Source organism: Camarhynchus parvulus, chromosome 19 (assembly GCF_901933205.1).
Source record: "Camarhynchus parvulus chromosome 19, STF_HiC, whole genome shotgun sequence".
NCBI lineage: Eukaryota > Metazoa > Chordata > Aves > Passeriformes > Thraupidae > Camarhynchus > Camarhynchus parvulus.
Genome location: NC_044589.1, coordinates 4,546,985 through 4,570,760, shown reverse-complemented (window position 1 = coordinate 4,570,760; position 23,776 = coordinate 4,546,985). Strand labels below are relative to the sequence as shown.

At 42.7% G+C, this 23,776-nt stretch overlaps 1 protein-coding gene across 1 annotated transcript; it reads left to right on the top strand.

Moving 5' to 3' along the window:
• The first annotated feature begins 312 nt into the window (after nt 1–312).
• On the top strand, nt 313–22,737 carry MYL10 (myosin light chain 10). The gene is made up of 7 exons (XM_030962416.1): nt 313–496; nt 8,982–9,068; nt 11,744–11,819; nt 13,173–13,277; nt 16,697–16,775; nt 21,679–21,727; nt 22,466–22,737. Exons 1-7 carry the CDS (start codon nt 494–496, stop codon nt 22,562–22,564), a joined length of 498 nt encoding a protein of 165 aa, XP_030818276.1. The 5' UTR covers nt 313–493; the 3' UTR covers nt 22,565–22,737.
• Nucleotides 22,738–23,776: the final 1,039 nt, after the last annotated feature.

Sequence of the window (23,776 nt, the reverse complement as noted above, 5' to 3'; positions counted from 1 at the left end):
GATGCAGTTCTGCAGAGCCTCAGATGTTTTGCTGGAGCTCTGAATGCCTGCACCAGGCTCTGGGGCTACTGAAGTGGCCAGGATTTATTGCTGGTTTCCCCAGCATTTTCTCAAGGATTGTGTTTCCCTTCCTGCTTTTTCAAGATGCCATGTCCACTTAAAATCTTCCAGTGCATGCCCTGTGTTCATTATTTAGCAGTACATGGGAAAACCCCTTCAGCTCAAGCTTGCTGTGAGTGCTGTACAATTGTATCCCAACTGCCTCCTCTACTTATCTGCTGCATTATTTCTGTGAAAGCAAAAGCTGTGCATGGAACAGATGCTTGGAATGGTATTGGGATCCAATTACTGCACTTTTCCAACCTTACATCTATTGTCTAAACTTGGAGCAGGCATATTTTTATTCCTTGGTGACACTATATAAAGAGACAATTGGCATTGTGTTTGTTGGCTGACAGGTTGGCAGAGGAGGGGTGGAAGGAGCAGCAGCACCATGGTAGGTTTTATCCTTCCCCATGTCTGTTTATCTCTGTATTTCTTTCTGACTCTTATGATTCAAACAGAGCAGAAATGATCACACAGCATCCCATGAAATCTCATTGTAGTATCACATCCAGAATGCTGATATACCCCACAGGGTGAGCTGGGAACTCCCAAGGACTGCTCTGCATGTATTTCACAAACGAGGAAGGCACAGAATATAGATGGAATTGCAGAAAGGAAGAGCTTGTGCAGCTCTGTCCCCCATTCACACACCTGGCACGGCTGGTGTGAGATAGAATTAAGATCTGCTGTGGTGTGATGGGGACTGAGGGAAAGGGATTTCTCTGGAACTGTGTCTGTGCTGCTCTTGTGACCATGAGGAGAAGTAGGAAGCTCTGTAGAAATTTCTGTGTCTTGTCTTTGCCCTGTTCACTGTTGGCTTCTAGCTCTGGGACTCCACCAGCCACCTCACTTGGTATGATTCCAAGGAGCAAAGAACTCCTGCCAAAGGAACTGTGGGCAGATCTTTGTCTCCTGCAAATTCAGAGGAATGACTACAACAGTATTAGGGGAAAAAAAGAGCAGGTGATTTTGTCTTTGTTTATTTTGCTCCTTTTTTCAGGTCCTTTTCAGGCTGTCTAAAATCAATGCTGCCCTGTGGCTCCCTGGGGCTATGGAATATTTTATTGTGGAGAACACCAGAGAGGGAGTTGTATATGAAAAGGTTTCTCAAAGCTTAGTTCAAACTTGATCCTATTTAAGCAGGTGATGAATGTGATCCACGTGCTGTTCTGAGCAGGGCAAAACCACGTTGAATGGCATTTCCAAAATCCATGCACAAAACAGGTTCCAGTTTCAGCCAGTGCCAGCCCAGTGTCAGTGGTTTCACATTAATCATGTTCCTCACCAGTGCTTCAGAGGGGACCTTGTGCTGATTATGCCTCTTCAGGTGTGGATTTACAGGTTTCCTTTTAATCAGCCTCGGTAAAGTCTAAGCCAGCCCTTTTGTGGGTGGGGGACAAGTGCTGGGTCTTAGCTTTTCTTTTTCGCCTTTTTTATTTTTTTTTTCCCAAGATTTCACTTATTAGTTTTTTCCCTGCCTGCTTAGTTCAATGACACACCAACACTCACTGATGTTTGAAGATATTCCAGGACATTCTGTGATGAAATGCTTAAGTTGGGAGACGTGAAAATATAGTGAGAGACTTGTCTGTCTCCTCGCTCCCAGCTCAACTGACGATTCTCTGTGGTGGTTCTTTTCATTGTGCCTTTTGTTTTGGGAAAATCTCTTCTGAGGTACCTTACTATACAGGGACACATGAAACAGATTTAAAATGGAAAGAAAAAAATAGCCTTAATGAAAGAAAGCTGAAGAATATCTTTACATAAGGAAGTGATCATTTTTTATTAATCAGAGGGAAATGTATATGTAATTATGCTAGATGAACTCTGTGGGGAGGTTTTTTTCTCTCTTTATGATGTCTTAAGGGATTTATAAATATTACAGAGGTTTTATAGCATCATAATATTTCAGATGTGCAGTAAAGCTACTTTCAAAGGATTAGTGCAGACAAAGCAGCATAGTAAAAAATAATTACAAGTCAGCCAGTGCTACTAGGCTCTGACATCCAGGGCTGATGACAGTGAGAGAGACAGGGTTCAGGGAGATAATTTTTCTAACAAGAGCAGACCACACAAGTGCTGTGGAATGGAGTTCTGAGAACTGTCTATGGCCCTCTGTTAATTCCAGGGAATTTCAGACAAGTTGGGTCTGTGATGTCTCCCTGCATGCTCTGTGCTGGTGGGCAGCAGGAAGGACAGTGGCACAAGGAAGGAGAGGGAAGCCTTTTTCTTATTCCCAAACATCCCCGTGTTTGCTCAGTTCCAGTGACACCTTGTAGCACATTTCTGTTTGCTGAGGGGAGCAGTGTGCCCAAAAATAGCCTGCATCCTGCTCAGATGTGCTCTGTAGGCTGGAATGTGCCACCTGCACTGAGAGCAGCACCGACCGCAGCACGGCCACGGTGACTGAGCCTGGCAGCTGGAACGGGGCTGCTGGTGGCACTGCTGCCATGGCTCTGTGTCTGACAGTGTGTGTGACACTGTGTGTGTGACACTGTGTGTGTGACAGCTCTGGGAGTGTCCCTGTGTGTGTGACAGTGTGTGTGTGACAGCCGTGGGAGTGTCCCTGTGTGTGTGATTGTGTGTGTGTCAGAGTGTGTGTGTGACAGCCCTGGGAGTGTCCCTGTGTGTGTGACAGTGTGTGTGTGACAGTGTGTGTGTGACAGTGTGTGTGTGACACTGTGTGTGTGACAGTGTGTGTGTGTGTGTGACAGCCCTGGGAGTGTCCCTGTGTGTGTGTGTGTGTGTGACACTGTGTGTGTGACAGTGTGTGTGTGACACTGTGTGTGTGATAGTGTGTGACAGTGTGTGTGTGACAGCCCTGGGAGTGTCCCTGTGTGTGTGACAGTGTGTGTGTGACACTGTGTGTGTGACAGTGTGTGACAGTGTGTGTGTGACAGCCCTGGGAGTTTCCCTGTGTGTGTGTGACAGTATGTGTGTGTGTCAGAGTGTGTGTGTGTGTGTGTCAGTGTGTGTGGCAGCCCTGGGCATGTCCCTGTGTGTGTGTGTGTGTGTGTGTATCTGTGTGTGTCCATGTGTCCGTGTGTGTGTGTGTGACAGCCCTGGGAGAGTGTGTGTGTGTGTGTCCATGTGTGTGTGACTGTGTGTCCGTGTGTATGTTCGTGTATGTGTGTGTGTGTGTGTGTGTGTCCATGTGTCTGTCCATGTGTGTGACAGCCCCATGTGTGCACACAGGGACTGCTCATCTCTTCACATGAAGGAGAAGAAGATTTGCTGGGTTGGGAAAAGCAGCTGTTGAATTTCGGCCCATCTGTTGTGTTTTGGCCCAGCTGTTGAATTTGGGCTTTTCAAGGTGGAGGAGCCTGTGGCTGGAGAGGCTGGGGAGGCTCTGCTGCTCTGGGATGAGTTTGGGAGACAAGACCTTCCCTCTGTGTGTCTGCAGGAGGGGAAGGAGCCTGTGACAGGGAAGGGTTTCTGTGGGGAGGAGGAGAACACTGGAGTGTCCGGAGTGAGAAGCAGGGAGGCTGCAGGCCAAGAGATTTCTGTATCTAGCAGGGATCAAAGGTGTGTCTGTGTGGGTGTGTGCAGCCTGGGACTACACACGAAATGGAGTGAGGACGAGAAGGGAGGGGTCTGTTTGTGACTGCAGAGCAGGTAATAAAAAGATCTTCTCTTTCTCACTTCTGATAACATGGTTTATTTGAATGATCTGAGGCTGCTGCCTGTTTGAAATGCAAATTGTGCCCTTAGAGCAGTTTGTGTTGCTTACTCCTCTAGACTGTTCCCTCCAAGGCATGCACTTGGGTTGGCCTTGTGCTGCTCACCTGCCATGGAAAGGACCTCAACCCCTCTAAAAAACAGTGACTTGTCCATAGCTGAGATGTTTGGTGCAGATCCAGTGTAAATTATCTCAGCAGAGCAAACCTGTGAGACAAAAATCAACAAATATCCTGTCCCATGCTGCAGCAATCCCTTGTCCAGGCCTGAGATGCAACTTCTGATTCAGAAGCTGTATTTGATGATAACAGAAATTTGAAGACAGGAAATGTCAGCACCGAGATCCCAGAGTGGATGAAAAACAAGGAGAGAGTGTGATGGATGAAAAAGTAATAGTAACTGAGAGTTGACATCATACAGTGGATCACAGCAGGGGACAAAGTCTGAGCAAAATGATGGATGATTCTGTCTTTTCTGTAGTTGTACATGTAGTTGCAGAGGAAGGAAGTACAAAATGTGAAACAGTAAAAACCTGGTGATATCTTATGTCTACTTTGTCCTGGACTGAATAAACACTTAAGGGTACAGCAGGCTCTTAACAGTGTCCACTGCTGATTCTCCCTGCAGGGCTCTCTCCCTGCTTATCCACTGAGCTGTCTCTGGTAGAAAAATTAGAAGACACAATAAGTGGCTGAGTAGGGAAGTGTTTCTGCTTGTGTTTTTGACTTGGCTGTCAGGAACACCACACTGTGTTATCGTTAATTATTAAGAGCATTTTCTGAGGGGCTTAGAACATGGTGGGCTAAACAAGGGAGTGACCTCCCTAAACCTCTCCAAACCAACCCAAACCACACCAAACCAAACCAAACCAAACCAAACCAAACAACCAAACCAAACCAAACCAAAGCTGCGGCTTGTGGCAGAGTGCTGCCCATCTCTCCTGACTGACAAGGGAGATGTTCCTGTGCTGCAGGAAATGCCAGGTGGAGGTTGGTTACTTCCTACTTACTGAAGGGTACAAGTGTGCCCCTGAGCAACCACTGAGGGACCTTGCTCACCCTGCTGCATCTTGCCTGGTTTTCCATATTTTTCTTGGTTGCCTGCAAAATGCACTGAGGGGTGGAGATGATAAAGCTCTGCAATAATCCAGTGTCATGGATCTGCTCTAGCATCACCTCTTTATGAATTTATCAGGGCACACAATGCCTCATGTTCTGAAGTAAGAACAAGGTATTTTCATCTCCTTCCTCCTTTGTATATAGAGGCAGAAACTGGTTCCCCACCCCCTTTTCTTCTAGGTCACCCTGAAATCAAATTTCCTTCTGGTTCCCTTGAATATCACCCCCCTCCCACCTTTGCAACATATAAAAAATGGATCCCTTTTCTTACATCCAGAGAGGCAAAGGCCACACACACTGATTGTCTCTGCCTGCCTGTGTCCCTGCACACCCTGGTTCTTTGGGGCTCCCTAGCACTGCCAGAAAGGAGAAATATAAAGAACCTCAGTGAGGGAAACTCAGCTCAAAGAAAATGTCTGGTACAACAGAGTTTTCTTGGGACCAGATTTTGGTCTGGTTCCATTTCTTCATTTAAAGCCTCTAAAACAAACCAAAACCAAACAAACAAAACAACAACAAAAAAAGACCCTTTAAACTCCAGGCTAATTGAAAGAGTGCTAACACTGGAAAGACAGATGAGTGATATGCGACAAGCCTGTGGTTTCTCCTCTAAAGTGAAGTGTTGTTTTCTTCACAATGGGATGATTAATACTCTCAGGCAGGAATATTAATAGGCTTGTTCAGTTGTTGCAACATTCTTCCCACTGCTGTGCTATTGAGGCCTCGGAATCTGAGCCCAGGGGACCCTCAGCTCTTCAGTTTCTCATCTGGCACGTTTTGTATGTCACTCTCACAGCACGTGTTGCAATGAGAGCTGCTCTATCTTTGCAAAGTGCAGCCTGGCACACTTTGGTTTCAAGAGTGGGGAAATCAAGGCAGGCAGAAGTGATGTGTCAGTCACCCACTTTCTCCTCTGTGGGTCACCTACTAAATCCTTGACATCTTAGAAGCCATATGTTTGCTCAGCTCTGTGATGTTCCTTTTAATATGTCATTCTTTCAGGGAGAGACTCTGGAGTCAGAACCATAATCGTGTTCATTAAAAAATTCTGGAGTGTTTGGAATTGTCAGACAGCAGCACAGAACTATTCTATTCTGAGTTATTCTTTTCTGTTCTCTTAGAGCTGTCTTTTAATTCAAGTTACCCACGAAAAAACAATGAACTCTGTTCTGTTCCTGCTCCACCTACTTCTGTCTCAGCCTTCCCCCTCATAGCACCTCCCTGCCCACACCCTGTGTAAAATTGGGGCGCAGTTCTCTCTGTGATTATGAATTTTCTGGCTTTTTAGGGCAGGTAAGCTGCATTCTCAGTACTGGGAACTGGTAATCCAAGATGCTCTGTGTTGGATGCTACAAGACAGTTTGAACCTGGTGACGGAAACCAACCCCAGCTGGCAGCTGTTCATGGGCCCCTGTGAAATGTATTGGTGGTCTCAGCCCCCTCTTATTTATGAGTAGGTCATAAATAGGATCCATATCCAGACCTTCTGCAGAAAAACTAAAAATTGATTGAGCATCATGGGCACTGATGTCCTCTGTCATCCCTGGAGACAACAAACCAGAGAGTAACTGTGAACAAATATGTTAAGGTGAATTTTTCTAGTACTTCTTCTAGGCTGGAAGTAAATTATTTTTAAGGTCCCACCCAACCCAAAACATTCTATGATCTTGGGATGCTACAATATTGTTTCCTGTATAATCAGTTTTCAATCTTCTTTGCCTTGAAAAGAACTTCACTAATGTACAGAAGCTTATTGCGTGGTTTTTTACTTACTGGTCTGCTTTTAATTGATACTGAGCTGCAGCTTTTGCATTTATCTGATCCTTCCTTGCAGCTATGGTTCTTGCTAGAAGCCCTACAATCCAGACAACCCAATAAACTGGGAATGATGGAGGAATTGCCAGTGTTTGACATTTAGAAGAGCTGGACCCCACTGCCCATGGCTGTGGTGACAGCTGAAAAAATGCAGAAGGTTTGCTAGCATGGGGAATATTTATCAGGCTGAGCATGGATGCTGTGTTTGGCCCCAGCAGAACAGAGCATGAGGAGGGCAAAGCCTGTGTTGTGTCCAGCAGGAGCCCAGCAGAACCAGCCCCACTGCCCTGCCCAAGCCCCCAGCCCTGCTGTCCCCCGCAGCGGGCAGGGCTCTCCCCTGGGTAACATCTGCTTCCCCTTTACCTCAGGGAACAAATCCATGGAAATACATAGGATTGTTCTGAATATTTCCATTCGATCTGGAAGTGTTGAAAGCCTCCTCCAGGCACCTCACGTTATGTGGAAGATTGCCCATTACTGCTCAAAATAACACTTATTTCATGTGGAGGAGGAGGAGGGAATCTGTTTATTCCAAAATCAATATTTCTACATTCATTAAACATTCCACTTATTAACTTCTTTTTTCCATGCCTGTGGTGGCATTCTATACTTGTTTTTATCCTCACTACAAGTATATTTTTCACTTAATTTCCATTCCTATTTCCAGATTTTAGTTCTTTGAATTAGCTGATAGGAGCTTGACAGGTCTGGAGTGTGGGTATGTGGAAGAGTGTCTAACATTGCCCTAATTTCCCCCCTTCCATATCCTGGGATCTAAACCAGGGTGGCTGAGTGCAGAAATCTGCCTGGCAAATTAAATTGATCAGACAATGTATGCTTCAAACAGAGTCAAGTGGGAATATTTTCTTGAGCTGCTCTGCTCCTCAGGATATTTGAAATCAGTATTGAATTTGAACTTTCACAGGCTTTTTTATTTTGATGAAAGGAGACAGTAGAAGTTGCCTTCTGTTTCATGCAGAATAGCCCAAACTAAGTAAGACTAATTTTCTGTGACACGAGAACCAGGTGGGACTATGATAATGAAGTTTAAAAGTAAAAATGATAAAGAAAAAAGTAATCTGTCTGGAAGGGAACTCAAAAGGCATTGCAGCTCATTATCCTGCCCCAAGTAAGGATAACGCTGTGGTTAAAACACTTCTGTAATCCTTTGGAATCACAGGTTTTATTCTTTACTGCAGAACAAGAACTATATTGTCTTAGGCAAGCTGGTTGGGCCCTTATTCAAAGATATTTAATGAAGCCTAGTTCTGACTGATTTTTAGTGAGCATTAGATTCTTAGATATCATTGTAGCTCTTTCCCCAGTCTTGCTCTGTCTCAGCCTCCAGACTTAAGAATGGTGATAAAAGCAGTCCCGCCCTTTCATTTGAGATGATTATCTTGAATATTAAAATAACATGGTCTGGTAAGGTACTGCACTGCAGTGCCATAGGTTGGTGCAGGAATAGAGACTCCAGGAGTAGAAGGTGTTCCTGCTTGGGAAGGATTAATCTGTTCTGTCAGTGCTGGTCCAGACCAAGCAGATTTCTAAACATTTCTGTGTGAGTAGGAAATGATATAACTTCCCCTTCTAGTTCCTGAGCTGAGTCTTCATGCAGGGCCTTGTTTGGAGTCTGGCTGCCAGTCCCAGCATGGGAACTGGGAAGAGGGAGCCCTTGGAGGCACTTACCTGAATTCTGGAATTTCTTGAGAACAGCAGGCAGGGAATTCCAGCTCATATCTTCAAGTGACACCACTGCACACCAAGGGCTGTCACCCCTGAGCTCTGCAGAGCCAGTGTGGAAGGGGAGAGGTCCCTGTGTGACATGGCCTGGGATCCTTTGAGGTGGAGGTGACCCTGCCCAAGGAACAGGCAGCTCCTGGGGGAGCCAGCAGCGCACCAGGCAGGATGCTGAGCCACACTTTGGGTCCCTCACCTTTTTAAAGGCAGCACAGTGATGAACTGTCCTGGTTTGTCTGAGCTGTCAGGTCCCAGGACACAGCAGGGAGTGACAAAAACCCTCAATCTGTTAATAAGGCAGCAATTTTATCCCTTGTATAAATATATATATATATATTTCAATCATATATATATCTAAATCTATCTGTCTATAAGATTGAGTTTTTAAACCTTGTAATAACAAAGAACAATCCTCTTGTATTACTTGACTGTGTAGTTTTTACCTTCTGTTGAAGATGTAATTTGTTTTCATGGGTGCTTGACAGACAAAGGAACATATATTTGATCTTCTTATTTGTATTACAGGCTCCCAAAAAGGCAAAGAAGAAGATAGAAGGTGGTTCCAATGTTTTCTCTATGTTTGAACAAACCCAGATCCAGGAGTTCAAAGAGGTTGGTCACTACTCTGCTGTTCTCTATAGTCTCCTGTTATTGCTAATGAACAACATAGGTTTTGTTTGTAATCCTTATTCAATTCTCCATCTGCTTTAATAGAACACACAGTTGTTTTCTGAATCATCCCTGTGGTTTTGGCTGGTAGATCATTTTCCTTGTGTGTTTGTTTGTTCTTTCATTCTTTCTTTCTTTACTTCCCTCACTCACTCCCCTGTTTCGCTCTAGACTTATTTGAAAAGCACCCAAGCCCCCACCCCAAAATAAAGGAATAGCATCATCTCATCCACTTCAGCCCTGATTCAGGAAAACACTTGAGCACATGTTTAAAGTTAAGTGGTATTTTAAATAAGAATAGTCTCTTATGTGCTCAAGTATTGTCCTGAATAGAGATGCCAGGCTGAACCAGGGCTTTCATTCCTGCTCTGTTCCACAACAGCAACAGAAAATATTTGTCTGTGCCCTTCTAAAGCTGCCCACAAAGGAGAAATGAAAATGCCAAGAAGCCCTCAGCTTTCTCCACAAATGCCAATAAAAAAAGACAACGTGGAGATGAAGTAAGCAACTTTCAGCTCCCAAGGGATTTGGTGTTCCAGGCACTGTAGGTTCTTTGACCAGTTACCTGTGAGATGGTAAAACTGATGGGTGGCCTAAGAGCTGGAGAATATAAAAGACAGATAATCTGTTTGATGAGTTTCTGCTCTTTTTCTGTGGGGACAATCTAGAGAGTCCATGAGACCATCACATTCTTCACTGGTTTGTCATGTTAAATTACTGTTTTTTTCCCCCATTTTTTCTAACTCATGTCTCCAAAGCAACTTCCAGGATGATAAATGTCTGCTGTTTCATTTTGTGCTTTCACATGGCTTTCAAGTTTACTTTTTTAAGGATTCCCACCAGGAAAGCTCAGTGATAGACAAGACCAAACCCAAGGCAAGACCTGGGAAAATGACCCAGCTAAATTCATTGGAATCACTAATCATTTCCCCACAGTCAATGGAAACATGTTTGACTCTCTTCTCACACTTCTTCTCCATATCCTTGGAACCTCGATTTATTTTCTCCGAGAATCACTGTTTGAAGATGGACCAACACAAAAAACTGGACAGAATGCCATTATTTGATCTTCTCTAAATATGATAATACCAGGAGCATTTCTAAGGGGATGGTGGCAGAATAATGGCAAAGGCATGAGGCAGTGGAGTGGTCGAGTGAAACCCAAAACCATGTTGTGTCTAAGAACTGCATATCTGGGACACATATTTCTGAAAACCTGGTTTGGATTAGAGTATTTTTATCTAGAGATTTCAACCAGCTCATCAGCAAATGTTTCAGCATTGCCGTTATGTTATTTAAAATTCATCCATTACAGTGCCTGATGCTCTTCCTGTCTCCTGTGAGCTGCCTGGGTTTGGCTTTGCTCTTCATATCTTCTTTCTCTTTTGCTTCCAAATTATGGGGAATCACCATTTAAAGCAAGGGCAAAACATCTCTAAAGAGTTGGGATTAATTTTTTTGTAAAGGGATGGTTTGGAAGGTAAATATAAGATTATGAAGATAATGAATGGAGCCTCATGGGCAAACTGGGCTGTGAGCAGTGAGGCTTTGCAAGAAACTGGAGGAGAAAATACCTGAAGATATGTGGGGATATCTTGCTCATGGAAAGAAATGCACCCTGTAGGGCAACAGACTTTAAAACTCTGCAAGTTACTGCAATCTCAGGGGAACACTATCTGAAGAAAGAATAATTCCTGGCCATTGCAAAGATACTGTCCCATATTGATGTGCCTGTCAGAGAGATAACCAGCTTCAGAGTCATGCCAGGATCAACTCATATTCCCCATGGCATGACCAGGGGAATTTCAGGTCATTAAAATCTTTCCTAAGTGTGATGGCAGCCAAGAGATGGACCCACAAATGGGTAAACAGATAGATGAGCAGTTAGCTGTCTTGGTAAACAATGGTTAGAGCACACCAAGTCTGTGTTGGCTGAAAATGAAAAAAACAACTGTTTTTATCTATCAAAAGTTAAATTTTGCCTGACAAGGGTATTTAAGGTCAGCACATCAGTGTCAGTCAGAGCACACAGCGCAGTCTCAAAGATGCAGTGTATTGGAAAAAAGGGAAAAAAACTTTGAATAAACAATCTTATGGAACTTACATTTCTCTGTACTTTTGAAAGTTCAGCTATCTCTGTGTGATGGATCATTCTAAGGCCCAGGAGGAATCGACTTCAGGTTGATAGCAGAGAGATATCCACAGAAATGAAATGTTTTACAGAAACATTTCAGCCTCATTCAAAGAATGGGGTATGGGGAAGGTATAAACACAGAGCAAACTCTGGCTAAATCTGCCCTGACTAAAGCCTCCCTAATTCAAGCTTTTATGGGTTAAGGGCTGAATGGCTGGAGCTGCCAGCGTTGGCTTCAGCCCAATGCACGCTGCACTGAGCATTAATTTAGTAAGAAGAAGTTTGGGTGGGTTTAATTAAGCCCCTTGCCAAGATACAGTAATGTGTTGAAAGTGAGGAAAGTGCAATGATGTGGAGGAATCAAAGGAAGTTAAATATTCCTTTTTACAGCATGAATATCATCCTCCCATGGACTGATGTGTGTGACTGGAGCACTGTTCTGTGCAATGGAAATGGCAATTCCTGTTCCTTTTCCCTCCCACAGGCTTTCACCATCATGGATCAGAACAGGGATGGCTTTATTGACAAAGCAGACTTGAGAGACACATTTGCTGCACTAGGTAAACTAACAATTCAATACTTAAGAGATATGCTGTCTCAATTTCAAGCACAGAAGAAAGGTTGGTATTAGAATGACAGTGGGGGAAGACATGAGACACCCAGGGGGCAAAAGGAAACCTGTTCTGTTTGACCTTCCTCCCTGTGGTGGTTGGGATCTCACTGCAGAGCTCCAGCTGGAAAGTGTCCTGAGCAGGGAGTGGAATGAAGGTCTGATCCCACCCCTGCAACTATTTCAGAAGAAGCCCACCCAAGCAGGGGTCCATGCCAGGCATTTCTGATTTGCCTCTGAACCCAGGCTTTTTCATCTGGGAGCCATGGAATATGCACTGATTAGCACTGCAGTCATGGACTAGCTGCCCCTCTGCCCACACAAACCCAGGAGGGCTCCATGTGAAGTTCTGTGCTGCTGGGAGTTTGTGTGGGGTGAAATGTCCATGTCATGAGATTAGGTATTGTCCATTCCATGGCTATCACAACCTTGATGATATCAAACAGATTAGAGCAAATCTTCCCAAGGAAAGAAAAAATTCAAGCGCTCATGATCCCAAACCTGGAGTTGTATCCTTCTTGCAGCATTTGAGGCTTGAACAGTGATGTAGGCATTTGGGCTTTTGCCATCTGGAGCTTATTAAAAAGAGCTTGATAAGAATCTTTAGTGCTCCCCGGGGTGGAATCAGACGCCAGCAGAGTCAGTGCAAGGAGCAGAAGCTCCTGAACTCTTTATTGTGACAATGAGGTTTGCAAACTTTGGCCTGTAGCTACTGTTACCCTGAAATATTTATTTCTTAAGGCCAAGTTCTGCTATCTTTCCTGTTCAGTGAAGCCTTTCAATGCCTATAAAGTACATTCACAGCAAATTACCACTCAATTTGAGGAGGGTTGCCAGGGTCTAAATTCTCATCAATAGGGCTGCACAAGGATGGGGAAGGGATCTCATCCATCTGCCCTCTACTCAGAGAGGTGTCTCCATATCCAGGAGGGCAAAGACTGAGACCTTGGATTCACTTCAGTCACTTTGATCTCTGCTATATTAATATCAGTGCGGCCCATATTTCACCTGAGGTAAAAAAAAAAAGCCCTAACTCAAAAAGCAGTTTATTTGGAAGTTCCCCTTCTCTCGTCCACTGCTGGCCATGTCTGTGTTATTTATCCTTCTTGCTCCTTCAGTCACCCTTTGATCTCAGAGCCAGCTCTGCCAATTTCTTTTTCACTGGGGTATTTGGGAGTTGTGTTCTACCATGTTATTAGCAAAGTTGCACAGAGCCCTGAGCTCCCCAGTGGGAGGAGATGAATGGGAATCGTTTTTTGAAACACAATTTGTGATTTATTATGAAAAATGATCTCTGCTGCAGGTCGTCTGAATGTCAAGAATGAAGAGCTTGAAGACATGGTGAAGGAGGCGCCAGGTCCTATTAACTTCACTGTCTTCCTTACTATGTTTGGGGAAAAGCTGAAAGGTAAGTACCTCTGGGGGATTGGAGAGGTATCTGTCAAAGATCCTCAGCACTGAAATATCTCAGCACCTTGCAAATTACAATAATGTCTCCACAGAACAATGCTTAGAGGCAAGGAGGGATCTCCAGTTTTGCAGACAGAGGGGAAGAATGAAAGGCTGAGGGATGGTGCAGAGGACAATTCAAAGGTGTGATTTAGCTTACACAAGCTAACATGAAAGGGCTGAGTTGGGGTCCAGAAAGTGATGAAACCTCAGCAGCCTGGAGCACGGTGCAGGGGAGTTATTCACCATCAGAAGGCTCCTGGGCTGAACTCATGCTCATGCTCTAGTCATAACACACCCAGTGTTAGCTGGTTTTAAGTATTTCTAAAAAACCCACCCTTTTTGCACTCCTTTGTCACATTAAGCAAACATGGGCTCCCTCATTTTCTGTATTAACTGTAACTCAGAGGCCCAGCCTCAGTGTCACTTGAGGTGATTTTGCTATTAGGTGAAGATTTCACTGAATAACCCTTAATGGAGTGGATAAATTGAAATAATTAAATTTCAGTGGATTTACAATGATAAGGGAGAGCGATTTTACCCATTGCCACAGAATATATAGGGAACATTGTGGGAAGTTCAGGAAATGTGGGTAGTAAATTTGCTGTGTGAGCTGGTAATTTAGTCATGTTTCCTCTCCAGTTAATGGATGGAAACTGCAAGAGGGGGGATGTGAGGCCAAGACAGAACTCCAGTCATCTTCCTACAGGCATAAGAGAAAGGTGAAAGCCTTCAAAGCAGGGCTGGCCTTAGCCAAGCACATTCCAGAAGTTTGTAAAAATAACTAATGAATAGAAAAATGGAAAAATCCGATCCTATCTTCTTAAAAACATTTATTGTTTGGTTGATGGACTCCGGCTTTGTATTGCTAAACACAATTCTAGTGAAGGGTTTTCTATGCTTGGAATAGAAAACAGAGAGGTCTGAAAGAAAGAGTTCATGTAGCTGGTTCTGGAAGAAAGACACTCTTGCTAAAGAGGGCAGGAAGTCTGGGAAGCACGAGGGGTGGTGGAGAAGGCTGACTGAGGAGGGGATTTTACTGCCCAAACATCAACCTGTGTGTGGTACCTCCACCAGGGCATTCCAGGAGTCTTCTGGCAGGGTAGGGAGTGCTCTCCTCCATATTCTTTCTCCTGGGATATGTGAATGTTTGTTGTGGGGTGCCCTGCTGCCCATTCCAATTGTGAGCATGGAAATGAGCTCTTCCTCCTCTCCCCTCTTCCTCCTCTCCCCTCTTCCCCCTTGCTCCATAGAGTTGCTGGAGCTGGCAAAGCCTCTGGCCCTGCCAATCCTGTGGTCTAAAAGCAGAGCCAGCACAGGAAGGTGAATGGCAAAGCAGAGCCCTCTTGTCTGCAGGTTTCCTGTTGGCTACTAGCAAAGGAGGAGGGTTTTTTTAATTTCCATTTGGTGAAGGGAAAATCACAGCTGTGCTTGTCATGCCCTTCTGGTTGGGTTTGTCATGCAAAGGAAGCAGAGCCAAAAGACTGCACATTCCCAATCAAAACTAATTGGGATGAAGAGCCTTTGTAGTGCAATTAGAAAGGGAGAAAGGGCTAGAGGAAGTGGATATGGCAATTTTGCAACACTCTTTATTAGCTAAGTACCACTCAGAGAATTTGGTGAAAGGTGCTTTCTAAGTAAAATTTGTTGTGCTATAATTGATTTCTGTCATAAAGGGGAAGCTGGGATTTTCAGGATGAGCTTTAGCTTTGTATGTTGAGATTATGATGCCAGATGAACAGCTAACAAAACTCGGTTTATGTTAATGCCAACCACATGGAGCTGCTTCTACAGGGAGTCAGAATAATACAATTTGTACAGAAAACAGAGATGCCGCACATCAAAGAAACCACTTTATTTACCAGCTAATCAATAAAGAATGCCTGCTGCATTGCTTCTCTTCAAAGCCAAAGTCCAAGGATATGACAGAGTAGAAAATGTAAAACACAGTAAGGAAAAAAAATTCCCCCCCACAGCGGTGACTACTTAAAATGCAGCCCTCTCCTCGGAGCTGGGGGATGTTTCTCTTCATGGGACAATCCAAACACTCATTAAACACCAATGCTCTTTGTATTGATCACAGATTCATTGCAGTTTGAATATACTGCCTACAGCTTGGCAAAAATAATGTACATGGCCATTGTGTGGCAAGGAGGAGGCCGCATAGCCCGAGGTGTGTTCACTATTGTACCCTGCAGGATCCTGCTAATCCTTGTGAAATCTTTCAAACAAAGCAAACTGTGAAGGCATCAGGAGTGTCTGTAGAGCAGGGAACCTTGGCTGGGTTCTGTTCTGGTTCTACTTCTGCCAAACTTTGAAACAAACTTTGAATCCTCAACCCCTTTGTGTTGTATCCTTTTTTAATCAGTCTTTCAGCATACCAAATAGCTTCATTTTGTCCATGGAATCAGTTCATCTGCTTGTAAATTTGGTTTCCTACAGTTACAAAGATTTGTATTGTGTATACTACAGGAATATTTTGAAATATTGGGGAACAGTCAGGAACAGAGTACACAGTGTATCCTTTGGTGTGGGTTGAAAATGAGTCTACTCAGAATCTGCAGCATTACAGAATAGTCAGAAGCCCCAGCCAAGATTAAGGCACTATGAAAACGAGTCCCTGACACAAATGTTTTCCAGTCTAAAGAGATGGGATAGATAATGGAAGGAAGAAAAGGAAGACCATTACAATAATTTTACTGCTGGGAACAGAAGGACAGGGATATTAAAGTCATACCAAAAATCTGTGCCCCAGCTAAGAGCAGAAGCAAAATCTTGTAGCCACAGTCTAATTCTTTAAACCATCCTGTTTCTGTAAGTAACACTTAATGAAGAGACACTTAAGGGGAAGGGCACAATGGGATTTAAGTGCAGATCCCCATCTCAGATTGATCATCCTGTTTCCATTGCATTCCATTGGCATTTGGATTTTATGATGAGCTCCATTTCCCTTAGTGAGGGAAATAACCTCTTCTCTATATGGCCAAGAACAAGTAACATCAAAAAGTGTTTTTACAGGGAACGTACAGTGCAAGATTAAAGGAAGCCAGTGAGGGAAACAGTTTGTTATATTTTCATTTCTGAAAGCCACTAATCCTCTGGGTACTGATATTGGAGACCAGTTCCTGGAAGTTTTCTCTCCTGCAGACATAGAATAGATATGAGTTATTATTTTTAAGCTTCTGAGCATTGAACTATTCACCTCTATTGTTTATCTGACATGACAAATGCTGCCGACTCAGGGAACCTTTGTCTTCAAACCCACAACTGCAGAATTCTCCATTTTGCACTGTTTTCAAGCGAATGTAATTACTTAGCAAGTATTCTGCAGCCAGAGAAATACATCCAGGCTTCTAAATTATATTTCATTAATTTTAGGCACGGATCCAGAAGAAACCATTCTGAATGCTTTTAAGATTTTCGACCCAGAAGGAAAAGGCCGCATAAAGGCAGACTAGTAAGTTTATTTCCAATCTTTTAGAAGAATAACAACAATAATAATAATTGCAGAGTTTTAAAGAACTGCTTAAAAGCTGCATTTTTCACAGTATTTTAAGAGGCAGAGAAACATTTAGCTTTGTAAGACAGAGTTAAAAGTCTGGACTGTTGTATCAATGTATTTGTATACCAAAAAGAGATGTTATTGTCTTCAGACATTGCAAGAGCCAACGGAAATATAATCACATGTAGGCCATTAGATAGCCTCTTTTTGAAGGTCTGGATATAAATCGACACATGACTCTTTGTAAATTAACTCCATATGTAAAATTAAAATGAATGTCTGGTGCCTAACTCTCAGTGCTTGACTAAAATGGGAAAGCTACTCCCCTCTTTAAAAAAGTGATCAATTTAATTAACTCTGAGACATGGTTTTAGTGCTGGACATTTTCCTTTTTATGTGTTTATCATTTGAGCCTTCTGCTTCTAGAAATAATTTGCTGTAAAATTCCACTAGATACAGTGAGAGCCAAACCAAATAATACTATTAATAATCTGGCAATTATTGTCAATATGGCTATTTTTAAATAAAGAGGCAGAACTTAATTTGTATTCATATCCTGTTGCACCAACAAAGCAATGTAAAAGGACTTTAAGAGGTATTTGCACAAATGCAAACCCTCCTTGCACTGCCAGAATGGTGCAAGCAGGACTTTCAGGTAGGTGAGATAAATGATATCAGATCAGGACAGGGGATGAGGAGATTGGACCTATTGCTCCAGAAAATTGTTTTATGTACCTAGATTTATGCATATGTTTAAATTTGTTCATATGCTGAAATTTCCTGGTGAATTTGGGGTCTGTACTTCCACTGCAGCAGCCCTTTCAGGTAGATTTTATAAAGCATGATATGTATAGGAAATCTATCAGGGACCCATGAGTTACAAAATTGTATTTACATCAATTATTGGTGCTTATATTGTGATAGCCTCTGACCAAGAGCCCTGTGGAAATTTCCAAGACATTATCTGCAATAATTGATGAAAGTTAGTTGAAAATGCAAGATTCATGTACAATATTTCTTTCCTTTACCAAGGTGGTTTTCTATGGCAGTACCCCAGTGGGTCTGAGAACTTTTGCAATATGCAAAATAAGAGAGACAGTCTTTTGAGTAAGAACTTCCAAATTAATTAAAACACAAGTGGATATAGCAATCAATCAGAAGGAACAGAGGGTTAAGAGCTGTCCTGATGGGTTTGAGGTTAACATCACCCAAAGAGCTTGGGAAGAACTGTCAGGGGATCATATCAGGAGTGACTCAAACAACAGAATTAATGTAGCCTTTTGCCAAATAGGGCAGATCACACAGTAGTGAAATCACAGCCATGAAATACGAACTTCTGATACTCCAGAACCCATGAAATGTTATATTTCCCACCACTATCTGTAACAATATCCTGCATACAAAATCTGTAGCTTGCCACCCTGTGTCCAGCTCTACATTCCTTGGATGCTGGAAGCCAGTTGCAGTTTGGGGCGAATTAGGAATGCAGTATCACACTTCAAAATGAAGATGAGAGAGAAATATTTTATTTTTCCTTGATGGAAAAGGTCAACCTTGTCCCCACCCCCACTGCACAGCTAACATTAGACAATTGTTTTATTTCATCACCACAACAGAGCATAATGTTTACTTATTAGACCCGAGGGTAATGTTGATCATTACAGAACAAACCATTAAATCAATTCAGTGGATGTCTTTGAGGTTTAACTTCTATTCATATGCTTCCAAAATGTAGACATTTGAAGTTTTGAAATAATTTTTCTGTTGGCTCATGCAGCCATTTCAATGCGACAGTTAATGCTAATAAATAATATTTCTCCGTATTAAAAAATCCTGGAATGTTTCTCTCAAAACCCAGTCATGCTGACCTTTTAATCAGAACGTCATTTTTATGTTCATGGAGTTAACATCCTTCTGGGGATTTTTATGTCTCTTCCCTCTGCGTGTTTTCACCTCTAGTCTGGAAATGACTCACTTAGTCCATGTGATGGTAGCTGGGATGGAGCCTTCTAACCTTTCCAGAAGCTCCAGGAGTTTAGAACTTACTTCCAAATTCAATGACAGACTTTGTTTGTCTGCATCATTATACCACACATAAAACCCTTCCCACAGCATGATGTCAAAAAGAGAAAAAGCTCCCAGTCCCATTCTCAGCTGGTGTAAACTGGGGCAGTGTTTGGAAAGGTTGGATGATTCAGTCCCAAATGCCACTCTTGGGGCAGAGTGAGTCAGGCCAACACCAACTGTGCCTGATGCTGAGGCCAATGAAACTTTTCAGATTTGGGCCAAATGGAAATGGACCCAGGGGGATGGAAGAGGTCCCAGGCATGCTGGGCTTTGGAGGTGTTTGGCTGAGCTGGAGATGATTCTCCCCATTGCTGTAGAGCTCTGCTCCTTCCCACTCACCTGGTTTCCTCCAAGACAGCACTGTAGAAAAGGCAAACCCAGAGGAAAACCAAAAATGTCCCATAGATTTCATAGATAATTTTTAAAAAGGCTTTTAAAATATCAAAATGCAACAAGATATTTGTAAATATAGAAGGAATTGATGTGAGCCAGGACAAGGGATAACATTTAGACTCCTAAGTCAAGGTAAATGGATTTTTTTTTTTGAAGGGGGGTTTGGTTTGGTTTTTGAAGTATTTTTTGAGAAGAATATAAGATTTCTAAAGAAAACAAGATACAAAACCCAAAAAGTACATAATTTCTGGCTTTGGAAATGGTGAGTGTTTGTTTCCCTATAAAATAAATAATGGAAAATGTGCATAGATCCTTTAGTCAGTCCTTCTTCCTTGTGAGTGTGCCAGAGCCTACTGGGCTGTGCATCAGAAGATTATAATTAGATATTTGATCTTTTCTTTTCCCCTAAATACTTTAAGCATGTGAATAAAAGACACACAGTGCCCAGTTCTCTTTTTAATTCAGGCTTGTTTGCAATGAAGTTTATTTGTGACTTCTGACAAAACTGCTGTAAGTGCTTCCTTCTATTCACCGAGCTCCTTCCTGGATCACACTTCCATTTGCATTTGCTAATTCTGTTTGTCCAGGGCATATATATCCAATAATCCATATATATCCAATATATCCAATAATTTGTGCTGAGGGGAATGATGTCTCTACTCTTGCACCCGCTGATCATTTGAGAATTTGCCTTCAAAATCAGTCACATACCAAATACCAAATGGCCAGAGGAACAGAACAGAAACAGAAACTTGAGACAAAGAGATGAAGAAACTTAGCTAACTACAGAGAATGGTGAAGTAATAGAGGAAAAATATACCCAATAGCTTAAGCCCTGTCTGTTCCCAAAGCTTACACAGATTTTTTCACACTTGTCCCTCTTCATGGTTTTCAATTTTCCCTTTCTGGGCTTTCAAATGTGCATTTATACCAATAAGAGCTGCAAAAGTGTCTGTGCCCCTGCCACAGACTGGGATGTGTAGCCTTTTCCTGGAAAAAATCACATTTGTCAGAGCTGTGAATGCCATTGTAGCTTTGCCACCCAAACTCTACTTCTGTCTGGGGGATTTTTCTCATGTGCAGAAAGGGAGGTTTTACTGTTTGGCCTGAACATCTGCATCCATAGTAGGTGAATTTTGCTCCCCTGCAAGTGTTCCTGTTCAGGCATGATTTCTATTATAAATAGTTTTAAATATTCCATTTAAAAAGCAGAAATGACTTCTTCTAGAAGAGCTGCCGCTCTCACTCCCCCCACAACAAATTCTTGAAAAAAACAGCCTTTTTTCAAATCCACAAACCAAACCAGATTTCTATATTTGCCTCAGCTTTTGTTTTTGTCCAACAGACTGCTCACCTGTTATCACAGCTTTACAGTTTGTTTTACTGCTCCAGAGCTGTGTCTGATAATGTATAAATACATTTGGTAGTGACAAAAGGAGACAACTCTGCCTCTTCAGCGTGAATGAAAACTGTGAGATTAATATAGGAATTCTTCTACAGGAAGAGGAAATTATTGGTGTTATTGAAGGGATGTTTATGTGAATCTAAGTGAGTTTATACTGGTGGATGTCCCAGCACATGGTGCATGTGCTGCCCTCAGTACATGAGAAACTGGGGGAGGTATAGAGATATTTTATGTACAAGGGTTAGACTAGAAGCAAAAATAATTCTTCCTGGCTTTTCTATTCACCTCTAAACTTAGGTACAAAAAAAAATTACATGCTCGACTGCCCTCCCACAATGGGTTTAAAACAGAGGGTAAATCAGCTGAGAGTCTGCCCCCAAAAGATTCTCTTTGATGTAATTGCACGGGATGCAGATTGTGTGTGGGATAAGCTCCGTGTTCCAGTGCTGTGACTCCAGATCAAGACAGGGCACCGTGAAATACAGCAGGGCTCATGCAGCTCCACAGCTCCTCTGGGAATGGCTGCATGCAAATAAAGCATTCTCCAGTGGTGACTGGCAATAGAGGCTCGAGTTTTCTTTCAAGTCCTCTTTCTCATTTCATGCTCTGTTCCTTTCATCCTCAGATTTTACAGAAAATATTCTCTCTTTTGGTTTTGTTAAGCGATCCAAACTTTAAGCAGCAAGTTAGGAAACCTACCATTTTAGGTTAAGATAAGCCTACAAAATTGCTGTATTTCAATTACAGTAATAACCTTAAACAATTTTAAACCTCTATAAAGTGTCACAAAAGAGAAATAAGTTGGCAGAGCGAGGCATTGACACTGATGGGTGCCCACAGAAAATCTCTTACAATATCATGTAAGGATTAACAGCTCTAATTTATGCGGTCACACAGATTTTCTTTCATGCAACTTCAGGAGGGATCTTGCCATCTGAATTGTCATGTGCCATTATCACCCTTTAATCAGGTTATTTCGTTTTATTTGAACAGCATCAAAGAAATGCTCATGACACAGGCAGACCGGTTCAGTCAAGAAGAGGTAAGGAACTTTATTCAAAACAGGAATCCAGCTCCTGTTCAGCACTAAGTCCTTGCCCCTCTTTAAATGCATGAATTTAGCTGAAATCCAGCCTGAGAGGAGGTTGATGCCAGCTCTGGCAATTAGAAACAATTCAAAGCATCTCTTCTGAAGAGCTCCATGGCTAAATCAAAGTCAAATAGATTCTTTGGACTCCCATCCAAGTGCAAGTGTGGCCTATCTCGTGCTGCTCCTCCCCATGGGCAGCTGGGCAATTGATTTACTGGAGTCCAAGTGGATTTGGGTGGGGACTGTGTTCTGGTTTCCATTTCTGTGAGTTACTTGGTCTGAAATCTGAAATGAGGTACTGACTTGGTGGTTTTGTGAGAGACTGAGCATGGATTCTGCTGGTTGGGAGGAATTTAGGGGGACTTTATTTTCAGAAGAGGAGATGGAGTGGAGCTGGACAGACTGGACAGTCTGTTCCAGTCAGAACAGAGACTGGACTGGACATTTATCGACCAGGGCTTATCTGGGTTTCAGGGAGAGTTCTTTTCAACAGGGAACTTGTGGGATTCTAGCAGGACTTTATTAACCAGTAATGTTCCAACTTTGGTTTCAACTTTACCGAGCCCAAGGAAAACTTCTCCATGTTGGTTAAAAGACCAGGGCAGCAGGGAGCTGAGCTGGGTGTAAAATGAAAAGCTGTTCATGTTGCTGTCCCACAGTCTGTGATACTTCTCTCTCTTTGTTTGGCAGATCAACCAGATGTTTGCTGCTTTCCCTCCAGATGTCTCTGGAAACCTTGATTATAAGAACCTCTGCTATGTTATCACCCATGGTGAGGAGAAAGACTGAGAGCAAAGAGAGGAGCTTCTCCTGAGGTGATGCACCCACTTATTTCATGATGTTCGCATGTACAATCATCCAGGATGTGAAACCACATGGTCATTGAAGAGAACCAATAAAATAACTGAAAATAGATTAAAGTTATTTAATGCTCCTGTTTTTATAAAATATCAAAATACCAATTTTGTGAGGGTTTTTCCCCCCATCTTTTTTTTTTCCTGTCAGTGGTTTGAAATGGAATTTTCTTGATGAACTGGTGCTTTTGTGAATTATTGACAAACCTAATGTTCACCAGATGGTCCATTGGGCACTGCAGTCTTACTGAACCTCTTGTCTTTTATACATAAGCTCCATGTATTAATTGAGAATTCCTCTAGCTTATTGCACCAGGAAGAGTGTCTGACAAATAGAATTATGTTCCATTCCACAGCCCCTAGCAATGGAAGTGTAAATAAAACAATCTTAAGTTCTTGTGAATATGCAATATGCCCTCCCGTTCTCAGTGATGTGGCCAGTTCCTGAAACCACTTGACTCATTTGCTTTGGTGCAAAAGAGCAGAAACAGTGGAATATTGGCTGTTTTTCTCATGGTAAAGTTCACCTAGGTGCACTGAGAATGCAGGAATAATGAATTTCCTCCTTCAGAGACATCTTTATTATGTGGAGGAGGTTGTCCATGACACAACTTTAACACCTGGTGTGTCACCTTTGGCCATCATCCTTGGGTTTCAGGTGAGACACACACACCAAGGATGTGTTTGGCCAAAGATCATCAAGTCTAGGGACAAAGAGGACAATTTGGGAACTGCAGCCCATGAAAGCAGATTACCTCTCACTTTTCTAATCCAAGAGCAGCCTGGGTTTTAAATGGGCTACAGTTTCTTGTATTTAGACTTCTAGGAACAGGACATATTCTGCCTATGTGGAATATTGCATGAACAGTTCCTGCGTGGGAGGCAGAAGGATGCTGCAGCCAAAGGAAAACAAGCTTCTGCTGTTTTAACAGCTCATGAAAATGCTTTCCTTGTGCATCAGTGCTGCTGGAGCCACAGTCCCACAGACACTGAGAGGAAGAAACAAGCCACTTATTTTCTGTTTCCATCTTCTTAGGCTTTGTAGGAAGAGAACTTGAGGGCAATGTGCTGAATTCTGCCCTCATCAAGAGGAGCAGAAATTCCATGAGAAAGCTCTAACATCTGCATGATTCAGGGATCTGACATT

Coding starts and splice junctions, on each gene's coding strand:
- MYL10 (XM_030962416.1), top strand. Junction 11,820..13,172: donor AGACACATTTGCTGCACTAG/GTAAACTAACAA, acceptor TCTCTGCTGCAG/GTCGTCTGAATGTCAAGAAT. Junction 16,776..21,678: donor GGCCGCATAAAGGCAGACTA/GTAAGTTTATTT, acceptor TTATTTGAACAG/CATCAAAGAAATGCTCATGA.